This window comes from Carassius auratus, linkage group LG36F, assembly GCF_003368295.1.
Source record: "Carassius auratus strain Wakin linkage group LG36F, ASM336829v1, whole genome shotgun sequence".
In the NCBI taxonomy this organism is placed as follows: Eukaryota; Metazoa; Chordata; class Actinopteri; order Cypriniformes; family Cyprinidae; genus Carassius; species Carassius auratus.
In genome coordinates, this window is record NC_039295.1 from 1,926,043 (window position 1) to 1,949,020 (window position 22,978).

General features: G+C 36.0%; 1 protein-coding gene across 2 annotated transcripts in view; it reads left to right on the top strand.

Moving 5' to 3' along the window:
* poc1a (POC1 centriolar protein A) overlaps positions 1-22,978 on the top strand; it is a 65,484-nt gene that overhangs the window by 34,830 nt on the left and 7,676 nt on the right. For both annotated transcript variants that reach the window (XM_026240824.1, XM_026240823.1), the window contains exon 10: positions 18,678-18,818. In XM_026240824.1, coding sequence (XP_026096609.1) covers positions 18,678-18,818 — 141 coding nt within the window. The remainder of the gene's footprint in view (positions 1-18,677; positions 18,819-22,978) is intronic.

Here is a 22,978-nt window from a genome sequence, read left to right on the forward strand (position 1 = left end):
TTTTCCATCTACAGCTTTTACCGACCTTAATTTCTCTGTGAATTAAGAGTGCACACTATTGCTGAAAGACACAATCACTACTTCACAGTCAGATGTCCGCATGCACAAAGGCACGGATCCCTAAACAAGGCCATATCTGCAGATTAAACTTTAAGCTGCAAAAGACACAGGCGCAAGTGGATACAAAAAAACCCCAAAAAAACAATGGTGATATATTGCATCAGCAGAAATTGAGGTCATGTACATATATTGTGCGATAAGTCGATATATTGATTATTGCGACAGACCTACATATCACAGAATCCCTACATTAGACAGTGCAGAGGTGAATTACTGACGGCAGGTATCTGCATCGCCGCAGCCGCTCTGGACGTGACGAGAAGGAAGACTGACCTTCACTAGGTCTCAGGTTCAGATAATGGCTTCCAGACCTCCATCGATTGACTATTTTTACCAGCTCCTTTGAACATGCAGTTTGACGAGGTTGGGCCATCATTTCGGAGGTTAAATATTAAATGCTGTCATTAGGTTTAGGTGTTGTGGACGGGCTCGTGTCGTGTTTCGTCTCTGTATTTAGGGTTGCGGTGTTACTCACACCAGCGAGGGCACTGAACTGCTGCCGTCTCTGGATCCCATGAGTCTCATGCCCACCTGAGCTCACTTTCACGCAGATCAATGGCATTGAGCTTTTAAGGGAGGATGTAAAAGGAAACCACTCTTCTTGCAATCCTGTGGTTTGGGCGTCTCAGTAACAGCAGACAGACTGTAATCAGAATGAACCCTATTTACTTCATAAATACACTCTTCTGGCCTTAACGGAGAAGCTCAGGCAAAAATGAAGAAAAAAAAACACTGAAAATATCAGACTGTCCGAGATCAGATTTGGAGAAATGTAGCATAGCATCAGTGTCTCATCAATAGATGCTCTGCAGTAAGATTAGATAGATGCCAAACAGCTGATAAAAACATCACAATAATCCACGTAATACACACCACTCCAGAATGCTGCATTTCTCCACAAACTAACCCATTTTGGGTCAAACTATTAACTTACTCTGTCTCTGAAAGGACTTTCCTTTTCTTCTGAGCATCACTTGTGTCATGAAGTAAAAAGGAAGTATTTTTATTAGATGAGTAAAAAGAATTAGATGTCACTCTTGAGCATGTTACAAGTAATCAGTGGTCACGCGTGTCGCTGGCCATGTCTCTTACACACACACACACACACACACACACACACACACGCACGCTGCACTGAGAGCTTTCAGGTTCTTGCTAATCATGAGCGTGGCTTTGCACAGGTCCATTTAGAGGTGGATGAGAGATTTCTGTGATGCTCTATACAGCCATTACCGTGTGTGCTGTAAATGTCAAACTCAAATACATGGTAATTCACAGAAGTACTTTCTGCAGGCTTCTTAATGGCCTCTGATAGACTCATTACACTTGACAGGTAATAAGAGGAACCTGGACACATCTATTTAAGAATGTTTTGTCCCTATTTCCTGGAAATGTTAAATGGCGCTAATATTCGGCCGTAGTCTGACTGTTCAGTGACGACGGCGAGTTCATTAGACTCTGGATTAGTGAGGTGTATGTAAATCGCTGTCTGCACATTGAGTTCTGCTTCACACTCTTTATTAATTGTCACATTGAGTCCCGTCTGAAGATTATACAGTACACAGAAATCACGAGTTTCAGTTTCCTTACACTGGAAGAGAGACAACACTGATAGTACTAGCTGTGTGCAAGATTTTATTATTTTGTGGCTGCAGTCTGTCATCTTTACTTAAGTTTATTTTCTTTTTTTTGTGGCCCCTGTACATTTGACAGTGTTATTGTGTGTGCGTGCGTATATATATATATATATATATATATATACACACACATATATTATATATATATATATATATATATATATATATATATATATATATATATATATATATATATATATATATATATATATATATATACACATTATATATATATATATATATATATATATATACATATATATATATATGCATGTGACAGTATAAAATAAGCTTATTTTCTCATAATGTGGTATTATCATAATATTGAAATAAGTTGTAAAAGTGGTTATAATACAGTGTAACAGGTTTAATAACTTTTTTCTTAAAACAAAAAGAACTGAACATTTACATACAATAAAGCAATATACAAAAAACTGAAAAAGTAAACCGATGTTAAAAATTAGCTAAAAGTGCAAAGAATTATAAAGAACAATTAGGGATGCACAATATTATCGGCCCAATATCGGAATTGGCCGATAATAACTTTTAATGTAAATATCGGCATCTGCCTGATATAAAAAATTATGCAGATATTACTTGCCGATAAGAGTAATACATTAACTCACTTGTGCTCAGGGTGTGCTAGCGATTAGATCACGTCAACAGTGCGATTAGATCACGTTAGCACTGTGGCTCATTTGATCGCTGCATTTAAACTGAGAATGCACGTACAGAATTTGGTTTGGTGTGTGATGGAGTAAACCGTAATAGCAGTGCAGCGGCAGCCTCCCCTGGGTCTTAATGCCTGCTCAACAAGGAGTTTTAATTCTGTAGGGGGCACTGTTGGCCTACTTCTAATAAAATGAAAGCAAAATACACAAATAATATTTAGTTTCTGATTAAATAAAGCAGTAACTTAATTGATGCCATAAAATCATGAATATGTTTTGATTTAAAGGTAGCTCGCATGAAAAAAAAAAGCACAGACAAGACAAAATTAAATAAATTTAAGAAATAAATTAAATAATTTTATACATGATGGTTTATTTATTAATGTGTAATGTTATATTTTTTAAACAAACTATGAGTTCTAAACTCTTTTGCTTTAGACCATTTACAAATGTTAAATTATAAAGTAAAATGTTAAGGTTACCACTAGGGATATGCCGGTATTAAATTTTCCTCTTGTGGTTAATTGATTATACTTTTATCACGGTATACGGTATTATCACGGTATTGAAATTGTTTTCAAAAAGTGTTTATAATACAGTATAACCGGTTAAATAAAAAAAGAAATTTTTTTTTTTGCTAAATTTTTTTTGCTAAATGAATAAATGTAAATAACTTTCTTATAACAAAAATAACTAAACATTTAAAACAATAAAGCAAATACAGAAAAATATATAAAAGTTAAATGTTTTACACATTAAAGTGCAAAAGAACTATATAAACGAATAGGTATCACTTTACAAAAATACCTTATTACTTAACCTTAGTTAATGCATTAACATTCAAGGCAAGGCAAGTTTATTTATAGCACATTTCGTACACAATGGTAATTCAAAAAGAAAGTAAAAAAAAGTCATAAGAAAAATAATCACAAAAATAAAACAAGCAATTTAAGAACTTGAAAATGAACTTTAATTTAAAAATGGACTTAAAATTAATTTAAGACAGTTGAAAAATAGAAAAAGATTTTTACATAATACAGTGCAATACATAAAATATAGTGTAATCAGTTCGGACATCGCATAGTGCTCATTCAATAAATGCACAGCTAAACAATGAGCAATAGCTACATTTACTATAGATGTTATTAATCTTTGTTAAAAAATACAAGTCTTAGTTCATGTTAGCTCATTAAATAACAGTTGCAAATTTCAATTTTAACAATGTGTTATGAAATATTGGAATACCTAAGATAAATGAATGTTCAGAATATTTTTTTCATTGGCAGTTTATGTTAACTAATGACATATGCCATAGTGTAAAGTGTGAATGAACAATAAAAGACCAAAACACTTTCAAATTATCTAGGGCATTTGTAGACCAGATAAAAAAATTAAAAAAAAGAATGTTTGAACCTATTAAGTCTAAATATTTTAGTAGTTGGCTCTGTAATAAACACCACAGGGAAAACATAAATCTGAATGGTTATTTAAGATTATTTAAATATGGTTTAGAAAGTAACAGCTGCTTTATTTACGGTGTTTACAGAGTAAGGGCTGCATTTAGCACCATCTGCTGTCAAAAAGTGAATGTGCTTTCATTCAGCGCGTCTCTCACGTGTTCCTCCATGTGCTTCTCATGTGTGCTTGTTAACATCAGAGCGCATGAGTTCTTTTAAGCAACATACAGCAATGTTGTGCATTTTAAGCAGCTGATGGGAACACTATTCTTAATGCGTTCCAAATTCCAAGTATATTTATTCACAGTATTTAGAAGTGCCCACAATAACAATATCGTGCATAATAATCACCACAATATATCGCATTACCGAATACTGGCACAAGTCTAGTTACCACTACATTTTTTTTTGGTCGACCGATATTGTTTTTTTTGTTTTTGTTTTTACTGCCGATATCTTAGAGAGCAGGGTGCCTGATGGCATATATATATATATATATATATATATATATATATATATATATATATATATATATATATATTAGGGGTGTAACGGTTCACAAAATTCACGGTTCGGTTCGATACGATACACTGATGTCACGGTTCGGTTCGGTTCGATACGTTTTAGATACAGCAAAATGTAAAAACATCTCAACTTTTCAGAATGCCGCAAGCGCACCGCGGGTCATGTGACAAGAACTAACCAATCAGCTTCATCCTTTCCCGTAACAACGTTGAGAGCTCAGCCAAGATGAAGGATCAGCTGATCATAGTTGTATATGGATTGCAATTTTGAAATAAATTTAGTAGCAGAGCTACTGCAAGCGATTTTTAGAGCTGCAAATCCATTTATCCTTCGCTGAAATTTCCGCGTCTCATGGAGAGAGCACGTCATTGTTGCTTAGCAAAGACAGACGCCTCATGAGCGCTTCTGCCCAAGCGCTTTGGAAAGGAGGAGAAAGACGCGCTTAGCGTTTTCCATGCGTTTTTAGGCACGATATGTGAACGGCCCCTAAGGCGCTCGCTCACTCAGCACGCGCTGAAGGCTCGTTGCAAAATGTCGAATGCCTTTAACAGACCAGAAATATAAGATCCTAAAATAACCAACAGGTCTGGTGTTTGGGTTGGATTCCCTGTAAGCTGTAGTTTCTAAATGCTGCAGGGATAGTTTGCTGCGTGCATGTTTCTTCTTTTTTTCGTCTTTTCCCAGATAGTACTGACGCATATATCCTAGATATTCCCGCTGGTGTTTTTTTTTTTTTTATTCCCGCTGGTGTACCCTGTCATGTTGCAGATGCGACATACCGTTGTTTTTTTATCCACCACTCTCTTGCCATCACCATTATAGCTTAAAGGGAATCCAAAGTGCACCCAAACACCAGACCTGTTGGTTATTGGAGGATCTTCTCATTTCTAGTCTGTTAAACGCATTGGCTATTTTGCAACGAGCCTTCAGCGCGTACTGAGTGAGCGAGCGCCTGCTGAGTAGCCAAACATAAACATATAAGTTGGTGTTTTTTTCTTCTTCGGGAGTGTCAGGGGCGTTGCCTGTTACGTTGTTTGGGTTATTGGGCTACCTTGTTGAACGCATATCATTATATTTCTCTCTCTCTCTTTTTTTTTTTTCAAATATAATTAATTACTCCAACGAACCGTTCGGTATACATAATGCGTACCGCGTACCGAACCGAAAGCGTCGTACCGAACGGTTCAATACGAATACGCGTATCGTTACACCCCTAATATATATATATATTAGTGGTGGGCAGTTATCGGCGTTAACGTGCTGTGTTAACGCGAGACTCTTATCGGGCGATACAAAAAATATCGCCGTTTATCTATTCTCAAAGTTGGGTTGGGAGCTGGGTCTATACTAAGCAAGCTATGATGACTTTCACCTTGATATTTTATATAACTGACTCGCTGAGGACAGCCTAAAAAGATGCTCCAGACAGCTGACGGGCCACTGCTGCGCATCGTCATGAAAGCTTATCTTTTTCACGTGTTTTTAAGCCTTACCACTCGTCGATTTAAACATTAAAGCATTCAAACACAAGACGCGGAAAAGCTAAAGAGAGTAGCTGTTACTCGCGCGTTCTGTTCGGTGCGGAGAGAGAGAGAGAGAGAGAGCCGTGTATCACAGACAGCGACACTGAACCGAGCTCTCTTCTGCGAAGTTCTCCTCGAAGTCCCTCCTGCACCTGAACGAACAAAAACAAATCGCAGTTTGAACAAACAAAAAGATGTGAAAGAGCCCAATTCACTACTCGCAGTGTTCAGGTGTTCAGAGCTAAAGCAGCGAAAGGCGTCTCAAAACACTTGAACATCGAATTTGCTTATTTTTACTCTTGTGCTGACAAATACAAATACATACAAAATAAATCAAAATATCCACCTTGGAAATTATGCTCAAAAAAACGGTCAGATATTTCTTAAGTGAAAGTAAACAGTTGAGGAAAAAAATGAGATGTTTATATTGGATGCGTTCATCGTCTCTTAAAGGGACCGCGCCTAATTTAGCGACTGTCTGCTGTAATGTTAATCCAAGAAAATGAAAATGAAAATCACTCACTGCTCTTGACTGAATTACTTTGTAGTTGTAATAGTCAAACCAAAACTTATTCAGACACCAGATATAATTTTTGATATATACAGCAAAACTGAAATGTAGGTTTGATTGTATATTTCATTTTTACATTAAAGACTATCCAGTGCTATTTTACATTTAATTATTTGGTTTCTGTACCTTGATACCTACAAACTTGAAAAAACCTAAAGAGCCAGTAAGATGAAAATTCTAAGCTTCCTATCACTGTTTATGAGTCCTGTACAATAGGTTTAAATCCATCCAAGGTTAAAAAACATTGTCATTTTGTCAAAATATCATTTTAAAATTACCTCAATTCTCAGAGATCCCCAAATGGTTCGCGCAAAGCTGTTCAAAAGATTCAGTTTCCTTAAACCCCACCTTTCGGTAAAATACTGTGTTCTGATTGGTCAACTGACATAGTTTTGATTGGTTGTTCCGCACACAACTTCATGGTAAGGTCAGAGTTTTGTTTCTCCCAAGACGGTAGGCGGAGATTATTATGCAAAGTGTTCCTAGTGACGTACATAGAGATGGGCAAAAGATTTGAAATCTATAACGACTCGTTTCAGCGATTCAGAGTCGACTCCTCACTTTAGAAGCCAATAACTTTATAAATCGTGTACTTTTTGGTTTAATTACTTTGCACATTGCTTACACTGATGGACAGCTACATCATACAGTGTAATACAGGTAATTTTTGATTTCCCATCTGTGTGGCTCTTTAAACATTGTGTAAATAGCACAAATAAATAAAAATAAACTAACATACAAATTAAACTATTTCAAACAGGGCCCACTTTTTCAAGCACCTTGTGATGCATTTTGGAAACAGGAGATGAGCCCCTTTTCTAATGCACCATCTAGCTTGCTAAACCCTTTCTCAAAGACTTACTGTTTGTCAATTTTAAGGCACTGTGCTCTGGTACTTAGGCTTGGGTATCGAGTATCGATTGGAACCGGGACTAGCTTTGCGATTTTCCCAGAATCGTACAACAGTTTAAAGTGCGTCAGCGGTCCTAAGTGTGGCTTCACTTTGCTAAACAGAACGAAATCTCGGCAAAATGCAACATTTGTATCAAGATTGTTTTGTGCATAGCAGAGTGCACGTCAAACATGATAAAGCACCTCCGAGTTCATGGAGTAGAAATAAATATGTGCACCATCTTTCACGCGTATTTATGCGTTCAAGCTTCTTCTACACCCAGCGAATGTGTTTTCTCCACAGCAGGAGATAATAACGTTATCTGTCCAGAACACTCACGCATCCTGCCCGAGAAGGCAGATATGATCATTTTCCTAAACAAGAACTGTTTCTGATTTTATATTGTACCTGCTGCTAATCTATACTGGGTTTTACAAGTTGTTTCTTATTGTAGGACCCTATGATTTCCACGATGCAGAAAACGCGAAGGGAATCGCAGAATCCAGTCATAAAAACGGAATTCACAGTTTAACGCGGAATGTCACGGAATTTGCAAAATTTTGAATGAATTAATCAAAAGTTGGTCATTGCACTTACATCAAATAGCGATATGGACTAGTATCTGTAAATATTAAGCTGGAACAGTCTATTTAAATATGAATCCTGCATGTTCTGCGTGTCTCTGTTAATGAATTGAGCAGAAGCGCGACTTCCTTTATTAACACACTGAAGCGCACGTGACGCTCCGGTGATTTCAGCGTCTGCTGTCTCACTAAATAAAGACGTGAACACATGAACAACATCTCCAGAACTGTTCTGAGAGTCACTTCAGGAGCGTTTGACCGTTTGATTTGGGTAAAACTAGCGTCATCACATACAGTGAACTTTATGTTATAGAACTGTAAAGGTGTTCGTGTCAACCCGTCAAAATAAAAGTCTGGTTTAGTTTAAAGACAAGTTTTGGCCATAAATGTTCAGCAAAATGTACATAGCTTATCAAACATATTTTTTGTTAAGGTTTAAATCGCACAACATTTCTTCCATGTTTTATTTTTATTAGTAAATCATCTTTGTTTACCAAAAAATAAAGTTTAAAAATAAAAATAAAGTTAATTTTCAACAATTATAAGATTAATTAATGTTTATGCTTCATTTGATAACCAGAAAAATGCAAATACACAAAAGAATTCCTGAGGGGGGAAACATTTCATAAGGAAAATTTTTTTTGAATAAATGTAAGTTGTTTTTATGCATTTAAATAATTAGACATGCTAAAACAGAGAATCAGGTAACAATAAAACATATGTTGAATAAAACATTTCATATGTAAATATGTAATTTTTGTAAAACTTTTAATAAATTGATGTGAAAATGTAGAAGTTTTATGATTTTAATGAATTAGACTTGCTTTTTGATTAATACAGCTTAATTTAACCATATAAAAGGAGTGGAGAAAAATTAAAACGGAATTTGGGAAAAAATAAAACAGATTTCATATTATTATTTATTTGCTATTCTGCACCAGGTTAACCCATCAGTGGGAGCATCATACACTCATGTGTAAATGTGTTTTCATGAGGTTTTCAAAAATAAAGCTCTTGAGGAAAGTGTACCCCTGTGTAAATATATTCATAATTTATAATATTTATATTCAAGTTCATAGATTTGATATTTATATTGTAGTTGAAAACAGGTGCTGCAGTTCTCAGCGCTGTCAATATAAATAAAAGAACACATCGGCTAAGCACAAAAAGTTATTGGCCGATATTAAACATGCCAAATATCGGCCAATATATCGGCCTTGGCGATATATCGATAGACCCCTATTTATAGTTATTTTAAAATCTTCAATGGACTGTCATTATATTAAAAATATATATTTTATTATTGTTTATTTAATTCTAACAAAAAAGTTGTTAAAAAAATAACCAAATATAAAAATAGTTACATGTTGGTATCGGCTATTAGCCAAATGAATTGAAATTACTGGCATATTGGATATAGGCAAAAATCAAATATCGTGCATCCCTAAGAACAGTAGATAAAACTTTTACAATTGACCCTTCACAAAGACCCACCCTCCTTAGTTACTGTTGCTATCTCTGACAAACAGTGTCCTAGATTCACACTAGATACATGTTTTCTCACAGCGAGAAATACATGGAAGAGTAAAGAGGAATCTGAAAGCATGCGGACAGACAAGACAGAGCAGGTTACTTCTGGTATAAAACAGGCTCTCAGGACTCTCAGCATTCAAAGAAATTAAAACAATAACTGTTGTTGGATGTAATAATGAACATCCACACAGAATCAACACATCAACAATTACACGGCAGTCTTCATTTACTCCCAATATCTGAGCCGCTGAAGACTCAGTGGATTACTTTGGTTTTGAAGGGAATGCGGCATGATCTGCCTAAATGTGTTTGTTTGCACGAATCATTCCTGATCCATCCTCTCCTAGGGCTGTGACTATGGGATTTTTTCTTACCATGGTGAAGACGCAACAAATCATGCAGCTTGGTGGTTTATCGATAAATTTCCACTACTGAAAGAGAGAGATGACAATGTAGTCTGCACAAAAAGTTTATCTGCTGTTTTATTCGTCTTGTCAAGGATCAAATTAGTTTTACATTTGGCTGTCAACACAATAGGAAAATGTGTCACAGAGAAAAACTATTTATTTTAGGTTGTACAAAAATTGTACAACCTAAAATATTTTTACTTGTCTTTATCAAAATACAAAATTTGTTTAACATTTTGCTGTCAATACTCAATACAGAACGAAAATATGACATCTGTCATTTAAAATATTAGCAAGATATGAACAAAACAGTTTTTAACCGAACAATTTAACATCCTTAACATTTTTTTCATTTTAATTTTTATGGACTCTTTTTTTAATTGTTAAATTAAAGTCTTATTAATTAAAATCGTGAAACATAAAAATTACATGATTAGGGCCCTATTAAATGTTAATTTTTTTCGCAACATATGTTTGATTATAAAATTCCTTTTTTAGCATATCTAATTATTTGAATGCATATGTAATTTATTAAAATTTATTAAAACAGCCTCAATTTTTTTTTTTGTAACTCAGAAATTCTGTGTTGTGCATTTCAAATTTTATGGTCCTCAAATGAAGGTATATAACTTAAATTTAATTTATCTTTTAATTATTGAAAATTAAGCTAACTTTATTTTTTGGCAAACAAAGGGGATTTACAATTAAAATGAAAACATGGAAGAAATTATGTTTGATATATACCCTAAAAAATAATGTTTGTTTCATTCTAGTAGAAGTAGTAATCCATGTTCAATCTATTGGACAATTGTATTTTATTTCTGGTACAAATGTCTTCAAATCAAACCAGACTTTTATTTTGGCATCTTGCCATGAATACATTTACAGTTCTGTGTTATTAAGTAAATTGTGTTTTTGTGACTGGACTCCGTGATCCTGTCTGTGTTTTCCGCACCGCATCATAGGGCCCTATACATATATAACCCTTACATACATAAACCACACTAACATTTCAGCCTAATACATGATTATCATTTTATACTACAGGGCTGTTGAACTCTTGGATCTGATTGGTTGGTGAACATTATGCAATTATTTGACTAAAGTAGCTCCAGGCGGCTCTTGAGCTCATTGCAATTGCCTCAAGTCTGTTGAATTATTAGACAATAATGCACACTTCGTGCCATGGTCTCTTCACCTTGGGTGTGCATTATATTCTAATTGCTCAACACCCCATCATTTAAACTTGCTTTTGTCAAAACGTGTATTGTTTAAATTGTACACTCATTTAAATAATAATTTAAGTCATTTTTATGCTGGTTTTACAGTTGGGGATTAGTTTAGGAATGTGCTGTTTCAAAAAAACATTGCTACTTAAACAACATTTCTGCTTTATTTAAATTTCTCCAGAATGATGAAGAATACTCCCTTCAGCTTTGTAGCCAGTCTGGATAAATGCCTGATTCTCCAACATTTGGTCATAATCAGCTGGTTTACTTTGCTAGATAATCACTAGAAAAGCTCAAATGTTTTCTAGGAGTATAATAGAAATAAAGCACAGTGTTGAATGGAACAGAGGCCTGTCCTCATGACATTGGCTCAGTGTAAACGCTGTGAGCACTGATTGCACATGCATTCACACGTTTGCAGGTGGGTCATGAATTGCACGTGGAAATACCATTGTTTAGTGAATTTGCCCGGTTTACGTTTGCAGAAATCACCAAACAAGTCCCGACACATGCAGGAAACGAAAGCAACAGTAAAACACACTCCTCACCCCTCATATGATTGTTTCTTAGCTGTTCTGGCTGATTTAAGTATGTCTTTAGGTGATAAAAGTCTTGTTTTACTTGTCTGCAGTTTTTGCCACAAAGTCTGAACTTCAAATGTGAAACGCTGGCCTTTCGCTGAGCTCTCGTGACGTACTGCTTGCAATGAAGTTCAACTCTGCGCAATCAATATTTGCCTCTGTCAGGTTACTGGAGAAAACTGAAATCCCATAATTCCTGGCGGCAGTTGCTTGGCTGTACTTCACAGAATTGCCTTTGACAGGTCTGGGGCTCTTATGTGAGGATGCTCTCTTTCTCCGGCCGTCTAAAGGCTGATCTTGAAGAGCTCTTCTGAGAAACAAGGGCAGAGTGATAAAGAGCAGCAGAGTGAGAGACCTGTGCTCCTCTCTCTCTCTCTCTCTCTCTCTCTCTCCTGAGCCGCTGCTTTTGTCTTTCTCTCCTCCCACCTCATATGAACCTGAGCTTGAAGCTCATCGTGCACGCTGACTAATGGAGATGCAGTTCATAATGAACACACGATACAAACATAACGCAGAGTCAAGTCTGTTTATCTGAGTCTAATTCAGCTGCTGTTCTCTATTAAAGAAAAATGATCTGCCACTTCTGAAACCTTTGTTACTAATCACACATCTTATTGACCTCCGTGTTCTTAGTTGGGTTCTGTAGGATGCCTAAACTAGGAATATAATATATTAGGAAGAAAAAAAAAAGTGCACTGTCAGTATACTAATATACAAGAAAAATAAATGGCCAAATTATTCGCTACTGTTCAGAAGGTCGGTACATTTTTTTTTTTTTTTTTAAAGAATTTATTTTTGTGCCAGTAGAGACATTTATAATGATTAATCTGTGAATCCTGAAAAATAAAATGTATCAGTTTCCAAAACACTATTTTGTGCAGCACAACTGTGTTCAACACTGATAATAATCTTCATGTTTCTTGAGCAGTAAATCATCATATTTTCATGATTTCTGAAGATCATGTGACACTGAAGACTGGAGGAATGATGCTGAAAATACAGCGGAGCATCACAGAAATAAATTACACTTTAACACAGATTCAGACAGAAAACAGCCGTTTCACATTTAAATATTTTACTGCATTTACTGTATTTTTTATCAAATTAATGCAGTCTTGGTAAGCAGAAGAGAACTATTTAAAGAAACATGTTTAAAGTCTTACTATCCCCACTATTATGAATTTGACCGTAATATATAATTGTCTTAATAGAAAATGTAATTGTCTTATAAAAATAATCATTATTGCCATATTTAATTTTTTCTTAGTGTAAAACAAATCCCCACGTTTATCAATGAATGAAAGGAGACAACAGTCTTAACACGTGATTCATTTATTATTCAAAAATTTAGATTTAGCTTTTTCACTTTCATTGTTTTTAGTGAAGCATCGACCGTACACTTCTGATACCCAATAAACTTCTGAGAAATTGTACACTACACTTGTCAAAGATTGATAACACTCTGAAGTAGGTGTAACGATGCATGTTCACGGTTCACGGGGCAAATTCCTAAATTGTTATTAAGGATATTAAAGAACTTTCATTTTAAATGTCCTTTTGAAGATCTGCTGCTTGCATTTGAAGAGTTACATTAAATTATTAATGTTTTTAAAGATTGAGTATGAAAGCAAAAGCATTGTAAATGTAAAATCCTTTATGAGTGGCATCTGCATTAATAACCCAGTGTAATACTTCAACAAAGGCCTGTTATTTATTTGTTTTTAGAAAGATCCTGAATCACTGTGAAATCACTGAATCGACTGAACGCTCTCACATCCACTGATCATTACAAGCTTTATATTAGGCCTTTGGCAGCTGTTAATTACATGTGCATTCCCTCTTTTACAGCAGCATGAGGAAGCGCGTGTGTGTGTGTGTGTGTGTGTGTGTGTGTGTGTGTGTGTGGGGCGGCTCCTGATGAATGACTGTGTTTGTAGACGAGGAAGCGTCTATCGATGGATCCCTCAGCTCAGTGCAGTTCAGAGTTTCACTGGGGCCTCAGGAAATTTTCCACTGTTGGTTTTTCCAGTCCAGGTGATTCATGGTGTGTGTGTGTGTGTGTGTGTGTTTGAGCAGCTGTTTTACTGCTGAGCTGTGAGTAAGTCCATCTCTCAACAGGAGTTAATCCTGCTCTTTGGAAGCCTGTTGGCTCAGCATAAGCTCTCTTCAGCTTTCATGTTTTTGTGTGTTTCGTCAGACTCTTCCTTCACATTCAGCTCCAGTATCTGCGCCTCTGCACGCCTCCAGCATCTGCACAACTATAGATAATGTTGTTCAAATTAGGACGGTCCAATTTGGTTTACTGCAATTAATTAATTAATTTCATGGCCTGCATCTGCATACATCTCCAGTGTTTCCCACAGACTTGCACTTTATTTGTGGTAACAGCTCCACCCAATGAAAAGGGGAAGGGTTTTTTTTTTATAATGCTAAAAAGAAAAGCTTCAATGCAAACATTAAAGTCGATATCAGTTAGCATACGTCTCTGCAGGCTTTTAAAATCAAATGCAAGTCTTTTTTAACACCTTATTTAAGACTTGCACAAATAAGGTTAATATCATATAAGCAATGTCTATGATATTAAACCATAATATGACTGTAAAAAAATACAGATACAAACTTTTATAAAATATTCTTAGCTTTTTTTATTTTAAAGAAAAAAACTTCACAATTTAGTTTAAACCATTTTTAAGAAAATTGATGAGTTAAGTGTCAATTATTATTATTAGAGATTCACTGATTGCAGTTTTCTTGGCTGAATCCGATTTTATATATATTATATCTCACACACACACACGTGTATATAATAATGAATATATGAATAATAAATATATGAATAATAAAAGCTGAAAATTGAGTTAAGCAAGAATTAAAATTTTACTGTAGTTAAATAAATGTTACAACTATATATATATATATATATATATATATATATATATATATATATATATATATATATATATATAGTTCTAACACATTTATTTAACTAAAGTAAAATTGTAATTCTCGCTTAACTCAATTTTTCAGCTTTTATTATTCATTAAAAATTAGACAAATCTGCTATTATTTTAATCTCCAATCTATGTATTTGTACTAGACAAGTGTAAAATTACTGTTGATAAAAATATATGTATATGAGTTTGGGATAAATTTGTGCAAATCTATTTGTGGTGGTCAATGTTGATATTGTGATGGACTGCCACAAATGAATCATTGTACTGTTTTTTATGGACTATAAGTCGTACTTTTTTTCATAGTTTGGCTGGTCCTGCGACTTATAGTCAGGTGCGACTTATTTATCAAAATTAATTTGACATGAACCGAGAGAAATGAACCAAGAGAAAACATTACCGTCTCCAGCCTCGAGAGGGCGCTCTATGCTGCTCAGTTCTCCTGTAGTCTACAGTGAACACATAGAGCGCCCTCTCGCTGCTGGAGACGGTAATGTTTTCTCTTGGTTCATTGTTCTGAATAAATGCGACTTATAGTCCAGTGCGACTTATATATGTTTTTTTACCTCATAATGACGCATTTTTGGACTGATGCGACTTATACTCAGGTGCGACTTATATTCCGAAAAATACGGTATGGCAAACTGTAATCAGTGGTTTTCAAAGCACGGTTCATATTTTTCTCTGACGATGTTTAAATTCAGTGTTAATTGAAATGAAATCTCTTCTTTCTGTCTATTTTACTGCAGCAATAAACTTGATTAATCCGCATTCATATCATTAATTCAGTTGAAATCCTTTGAAAGCTCTCGCTGTACACACACTATTATAAATGAACTGGTTTTGTCACATTGATCAATAATGACTTGTAATTAATTTCATGCGTGTCACAAACAGCCACCTGATTTCAGGACAGATAATTCAAGCTCCTGCAGCTTGACCAAACGTTTCCATTGTTCCAGTCATGAGGATCTCGTGTGTGAACAGTTGTTTCTGATCCAGCACAGTCTGGTTAAATATAGAGCTGCAGTGTGGTTTATAGAAAGCTGTACCTTATTGTAAATACATATTTGACTGCACCTCATATACTTACTCAATCACCCCGCCTCACACTTTACGTCTGGACATAACTTTGAATAATTTATGGATCCTGGAAAATTCGCAGATGCACACATTTTTTTTTTTTATATAATACTTAAAAAAGGTGTTTTTTGTCTAAACGGTTTCATAAAGAACCTTTAACATCTTTGTGGTGAAAGAAGGTTCTTCAGATTAAAAAAAGGAAAGAAACAGATGGTTCTTTAAAGGGGTAGTTCACCCAAACATGAAAATTCGGTAATTAATTACGCACCCTGATGTCGTTCCAAACCTGTAACCTTCAGAACACAAATTAAGATATTTCTAATGAATTCCGAGAGTTCTCTGACCATCCCAAAGATCACAGTGCAGCTGAAATGTTCCCAGGCCCAGAAACATTACAAGGACTTCGATAAAACAGTCCATGAGACTTCAGTGGTTCAACCGTAATTTTACAAAGCTACTACAACAAAGAAAACAATAATAACATATTTTATTAAACAGCTCTTGTCTCCAAGTTACCATCTTCCACCATTTTGAAGCATTGTTTACGTTCAGCAAGCACACGTTTAACCCTGAGCGTAAACTCTACTGAACACAGAGCGCTCAGTATTATTAAAAAATATCTTAATTAGCACACCCAGTCTTTCCCTGAGGATAGCGGTGGACCTTGGTCTAAAAGATCTTTAAAAAGTTAAATGCACCGATCTGATGCACTTGGAGCACAAAGTTAAGAGCTCATACCCATTTCCACTTCAGTTTCTGCACTGATTTACCTGTATTAATACTCCTGTCTCAATTCCTTCACTTGACTTTGGCAGAAAGCTGCAGTTTCTGTGAAAGCAGGTTCACAAACGCTGAGGGGTGAGTTACGTGGCTTTGAGGGATGCTGATCTCATGGTCGTCTGTGGTGTAGTCTCTCTGTGTCTACAGTAAGTGTGCTGTTTGCCTGGAAATCACCAGGGTCACACAGCTAAATATTGACCTAGCTAGGCCCTCGAGTGGCACCTGTCTGCCAGATGTGTTCAGCAGGCGTTGTGTGGACGAGCCGACAGCGTGTTTGTTTTTCCCCATTGCCTCTCTCAGACCTGATGCTGTACTCTCTGACCACATCAGATCCACGTCTGTTGATAACACCGTTCTGATGATGAATTTGAGATGCTTCACAGTGAAAATATGCAAACCATTTGGGTTGTTGAAGAACCGTTTTCATTGTGGGCTCATTCTGGCTGAGGCTGAGACTTTAGTAAGCTTCATTCATCACACACTTTACATGTTACTTATAATGATGACATTTCTATTCTGGATAAACGCTGTTCTTTTGAACCTTCTTTTCATTCTATTCAATTTTGAGAAATCAAATGCATCACAGTTTCCACAAAATATTAAACCGTAAACTGTTCAACATTGATAATAATCAGAAATGTTTCTTGAGCAGTAAATCATCATATTATTCTGATTTCTGAAGATCATGTGACACTGAAGACTGGAGGAATGATGCTGAAAATACAGCAGAGCATCACAGAAATACATTAGACTCTAACACATTCACAGAAAAAAATGCTATTTTAAATTGTAATCATATTTTACCGTTTTTACAGTATTTTTGATCAAATAAATGCAGCCTTGTTGAAGTTTGTAAGGTCAGAAATGTACTTTGCACAACAACGCAGAAGTGAATGTTTGGCTAAAGTGCATATACATAAGTTCATATTGTACGTGTTTACTGTGTGTTCCTGCTAGCTGCTATAAACCTGTTCGCTTTAACCAGAAGGATTCTCATCACACGGTTGAGCGAGACATGACCATATCTGTTGTGAAAGAGAAAACTGACTTTAGATACAGGATCTACTGTACAAATTAATTGTATTTTTTGTTGGATTCTATTTATTTTTATTTATTTATTTATTTATTTATTTTAAGCCCCTAAGTAATGTTTTCTTTTCTTTTTTTGGCAAATTCTATTTTCCATTATTATTATTTTTCGGATTCCATATTAATGATTTCAATAAATAATAATGGTAAACATATATGGTTTAATTTTTTTCAGCTAAATAAATTCTGGTAAAATATTTTTTCTGGTAAATATCCCTCTAAAAATGTTTCAATGGTCAGTTTATTATTAGTAGTACTATAATTACATTAATATCTGTAAATTTTATTTTAATCTGTTGCTGTGAAGACCTTTAATTGTTCTGTTTGTATGAAATGACATCAATGTGTGTTACAGTTTGTGTAGTACATTTACATTTATTCATTTAGCTGACAGAGCGACTTACAATTGCTATTTATGTCAGAGGTCGCACGCCTCTGGAGCAACTAGGGGTTAAGTGTCTTGCTCAGGGACATTCCCCAGAGGATCCCATGAAATCTTAAAATTTGAGCGGGACTACTAAATTAATCACACCGCTGAGATTAAAGAGCCAGTCATTTTTTCACACATTAGTTTACTCTAAATGGCACATGCACACTATTTTTTTTTAGGGTCTTAATGAAAAGTCTGTAACATACTTTGGTTAAAATTTCCAGAAGGTTGTGTAAAACAAACCCCCCACAGCTCTGTTTTCAGCAAGCCGTTTCAGTGCCTTGCTCTTTAAATGCTAATGAGCTCTGCTGGCCCCGCCCCTCTCTTCTGTGAGATGATACTAGTCCATATCGTGATTTCATCTAAGTGTAATGACCTATTTTTGATGAATTCATCCAAACCTTGACATATTCCGTGACATTACTTGTTTTCTTGTTCCGCATCACAGAAATCCTAGCGCTCTACTTCAATACCCTGTTATGCTCAGACACACGTCACTATACAGAAGGAAAGATCTGTCACTATCTTGAGCTTGCCTGGCTCTTCATCGAGTCACGTTCAGTCAGGTGTTGGTAGCCCTCAGAGACGCTCACAGTTTCCCATCGCTCCCGCAGGAGTCCGGAGCCGTCGGTGTGTCCTCACAGAACAGCAGCACCGCTCCGGTCAGCCCTGGAGACGGTCATCCGGACAGCGTTCCCGCTGCGCTCGCCAGCACCCTCCAGCACATCGTAGGACAGCTGGACGTGCTCACACAGGTAACACATCTCTACATGCGTACTGCATGCATGTCTTTTCAGATCTGATTTTATGTGTAGAGCTGTTGAGATTTTTTGTTTTAAATGTGGCCAATATTAGATTTACAGTGTGAACAGATCATGCTTCTGAACTGAACCGTATGTGAATAAGAACGATGCACACAGGGGCTACATTCACACTGCAGGCCACAAGTGCCCAAATCTGACACAATTTTACTCGCATGAGTACAATTTTTTTGGTCAGAATTGAAAAGATGAGATCACGTGGTGTTTGTGCTGTTCACACTGTCGTGACAAAAACAGATCTGAGTCACATGTGACGGTGAGCAAAAAACATCAGATTTGGGCCACACAATGTTTCCTAAGCAGATTGATGGCTCATTAAACTGAAAATACTTCATGTAAATGCCTCAGCCAAGTAGGATCTGAATAAAAATGTGGATCAGATCGATGGGGGTAGTGTAGACTATAAATAATCCCATCAGTAGGAAAAGATAAGGATGTGTAATACTTATACAAAGACAAGGTGTCTTTCTGCTGACCTCTTCACTAGCCACACACATAAACTAATACACTGCATATGAGCAGAACACTGCTCTGATAATCTACTGATGAAGTTACTCTTATCCTTTTCAATCATTTTAAAGAGGGCTCCACTGTTACCATCTGGCTCACTCGTGTTTATTTACTGACTGTCTGCTCATATAACGGACATCTAAGAAAAAACAGTAACACTTTAGTATAGAGACTAGGGCAGTCGATTAAAATTTAATCTAATTAATTACAGGGTGCTGTGAAAATACCTTCAAAAGATCATTTAAAGCTGTTATTGTGTTAAATGTTTAAGCTACAGCGGCCCAACATAAAGCAAAAACAAAAACATTTTGATTCTGTAAACGGCTCTCTCTTTGAACCATTGATTCACATGATTCGTTCAAACGACTGATTCATTCAGGGATTCAGTAATCATCTCTCTCTGAACCATTGATTCACATGATTCGTTCAAACGACTGATTCATTCAGGGATTCAGTAAACATCTCTCTCTTTGAACCATTGATTCACATGATTCGTTCAAAGGACTTATTCATTCAGGGATTCAGTAAACATCTCTCTCTTTGAACCATTGATTCACATGATTCGTTCAAACGACTGATTCATTCAGGGATTCAGTAATCATCTCTCTCTGAACCATTGATTCACATGATTCGTTCAAACGACTGATTCATTCAGGGATTCAGTAAACATCTCTCTCTTTGAACCATTGATTCACATGATTCGTTCAAACGACTGATTCATTCAGGGATTCAGTAAACACCTCTCTCTTTGAACCATTGATTCACATGATTCGTTCAAACGACTGATTCATTCAGGGATTCAGTAATCATCTCTCTCTTTGAACCATTGATTCACATGATTCGTTCAAACGACTGATTCATTCAGGGATTCAGTAAACATCTCTCTCTTTGAACCATTGATTCACATGATTCGTTCAAAGGACTGATTCATTCAGGGATTCAGTAAACATCTCTCTCTTTGAACCATTGATTCAGATGATTCGTTCAAACGACTGATTCATTCAGGGATTCAGTAAACATCTCTCTCTTTGAACCATTGATTCACATGATTCGTTCAAAGGACTGATTCATTCAGGGATTCAGTAAACATCTCTCTCTTTGAACTATTGATTCACATGATTCGTTCAAACGACTGATTCATTCAGGGATTCAGTAATCATCTCTCTCTGAACCATTGATTCACATGATTCGTTCAAACGACTGATTCATTCAGGGATTCAGTAAACGTCTCTCTCTTTGAACCATTGATTCACATGATTCGTTCAAACGACTGATTCATTCAGGGATTCAGTAAACATCTCTCTCTTTGAACCATTGATTCACATGATTCGTTCAAACGACTGATTCATTCAGGGATTCAGTAATCATCTCTCTCTTTGAACCATTGATTCACATGATTCGTTCAAACGACTGATTCATTCAGGGATTCAGTAAACATCTCTCTCTTTGAACCATTGATTCACATGATTCGTTCAAACGACTGATTCATTCAGGGATTCAGTAAACATCTCTCTCTTTGAACCATTGATTCACATGATTCGTTCAAACGACTGATTCATTCAGGGATTCAGTAAACCTCTCTCTCTTTGAACCATTGATTCACATGATTCGTTCAAACGACTGATTCATTCAGGGATTCAGTAAACATCTCTCTCTTTGAACCATTGATTCACATGATTCGTTCAAACGACTGATTCATTTAGGGATTCAGTAATCATCTCTCTCTTTGAACCATTGATTCACATGATTCGTTCAAAGGACTGATTCATTCAGGGATTCAGTAAACATCTCTCTCTTTGAACCATTGATTCACATGAATCGTTCAAACGACTGATTCATTCTGAAACTAAACACTGCTGTGTTGCTCACAGGCACACAACAATTCTGCGTTGGCTTTATAGGTTATGTTTTTGGTGGCAAAACTGAATAAAAACATACAATATTGTTTTTAAAAACAGCACAAAATGTATTATTTACTGAACTATTGTATAAAATCACATTTGCACTGGTGTGATATTGCTCTCGCTGCTCGTGTGATATCACTGTGATATGAGACAAAAACTAATAACTGTTTTTGCACAAAATCTTGAATTTTAGGACATAACTGCATCTATGGAGTTGCCCTCCGTCAAATTTGGCAACATTCGACTAAGATGATGATGTACAGATCTAGGGGCGGGGCCAGTGCATTAATTGCATTAAAATATTTTAATCATGTTATTTTTTTTATAACTAATTAAGTTAACCTGTTAAACTGACATCCCTAATAGGGACCGATTCTCACTGTTAATAAGTTGCTTATTAGCATGCCTATTAATAACATACTAGCTGTTTATTAGCACTTATAAACCACATATTCTACATCCCTAATCCTATACAACAGCTAATCTTATCTACTTTACTAAGCAACAGCAAATTAGGAGTCTATTGAGGCAAAAGTCATAGTTAATGGTTTGTTACCAGCGAGCACTAGACCTGAAAATAAAGTGTGAATGAAATATTTTTTTTTACTTTGGTTCCCATCATACTGTATATACGGGTCTATTTCATATCTGCTTTCATCAGTGATTATATGTGTGGGATCAGATCAGTCTCTGCTGTTAAGAGCTCGTGTAAGGTAACTGACTTGATGATTTCTAATTATACATGTATGAAGGAGCTTTTAATGAAGGTAAGCGGTTTTTGCCATCATATCTAGAGTATAACTTTATTGTAATAAACTCCTACATCATATTAATCAGAATGACTGTGGAAGTAAATTGCCCCAAATAAACACATTAAATGAAAAGCCCTACCACAAAAATCTACAAATGGTGTGTTATTTACTTTGAGGAGTCTCGTTTAAACATGTTCTAATGGCTTAATGAGGAAGGTGAATAGATCCTGGAGGTCTGTTGACCGTCTGATGTTATCATTTTACATATGATTAGCTGTTTTCTGACTCATCTTTGGCTGGGAGCGTGAAGGCTCAGCAGTTTCACCCGACCTGCCCCTGTTCTGTGTGATCGTGGACTTCACGCTGCAGTTATTAGCCAGCACCAGATGGTTTCCATTGCAGAAGAACACCACCTTCTTTCCTAACGCTGTTCCTCTGGCATGTGGAAAACGCTCGGGCCTCAGAGGGGGCTTCTCGTCATCTGGGAGCGTTTATCCATATTCCAGATTCACATTCTCCATGCGGGGAATGCTAACCTTCACCTTCATGCAAATACCGGCGTCTGCCTTGGCCTGCAGCTTCACTAAAGCTGGTGAATCTCAGCAAGGACACGGCTTTGATTCATCAGCATCCAGTTAAGATAGATCTCATCCAAACACCCTCAACTAGAGAGGAACTTATCAGCATTGTCCTCTCTATAACTTGGTAAACGACCATTGAAACATTTGTCAAACTCAAGTCTCTTCTGTTCAGACTGCATTTATTTGATCTGAAATACAATAAAAGCAGTAATACTGTGAAATATTATTGCAATTCAGTTGTTCTGCTGCTCAGTGAATCTTGTTTAAAGATAGTTAAATGCAAAATCTATCATTTTGACCCTGCAGTCCAGCATCCGATGTTTCCATAAAGTGCACATCCAGATGAC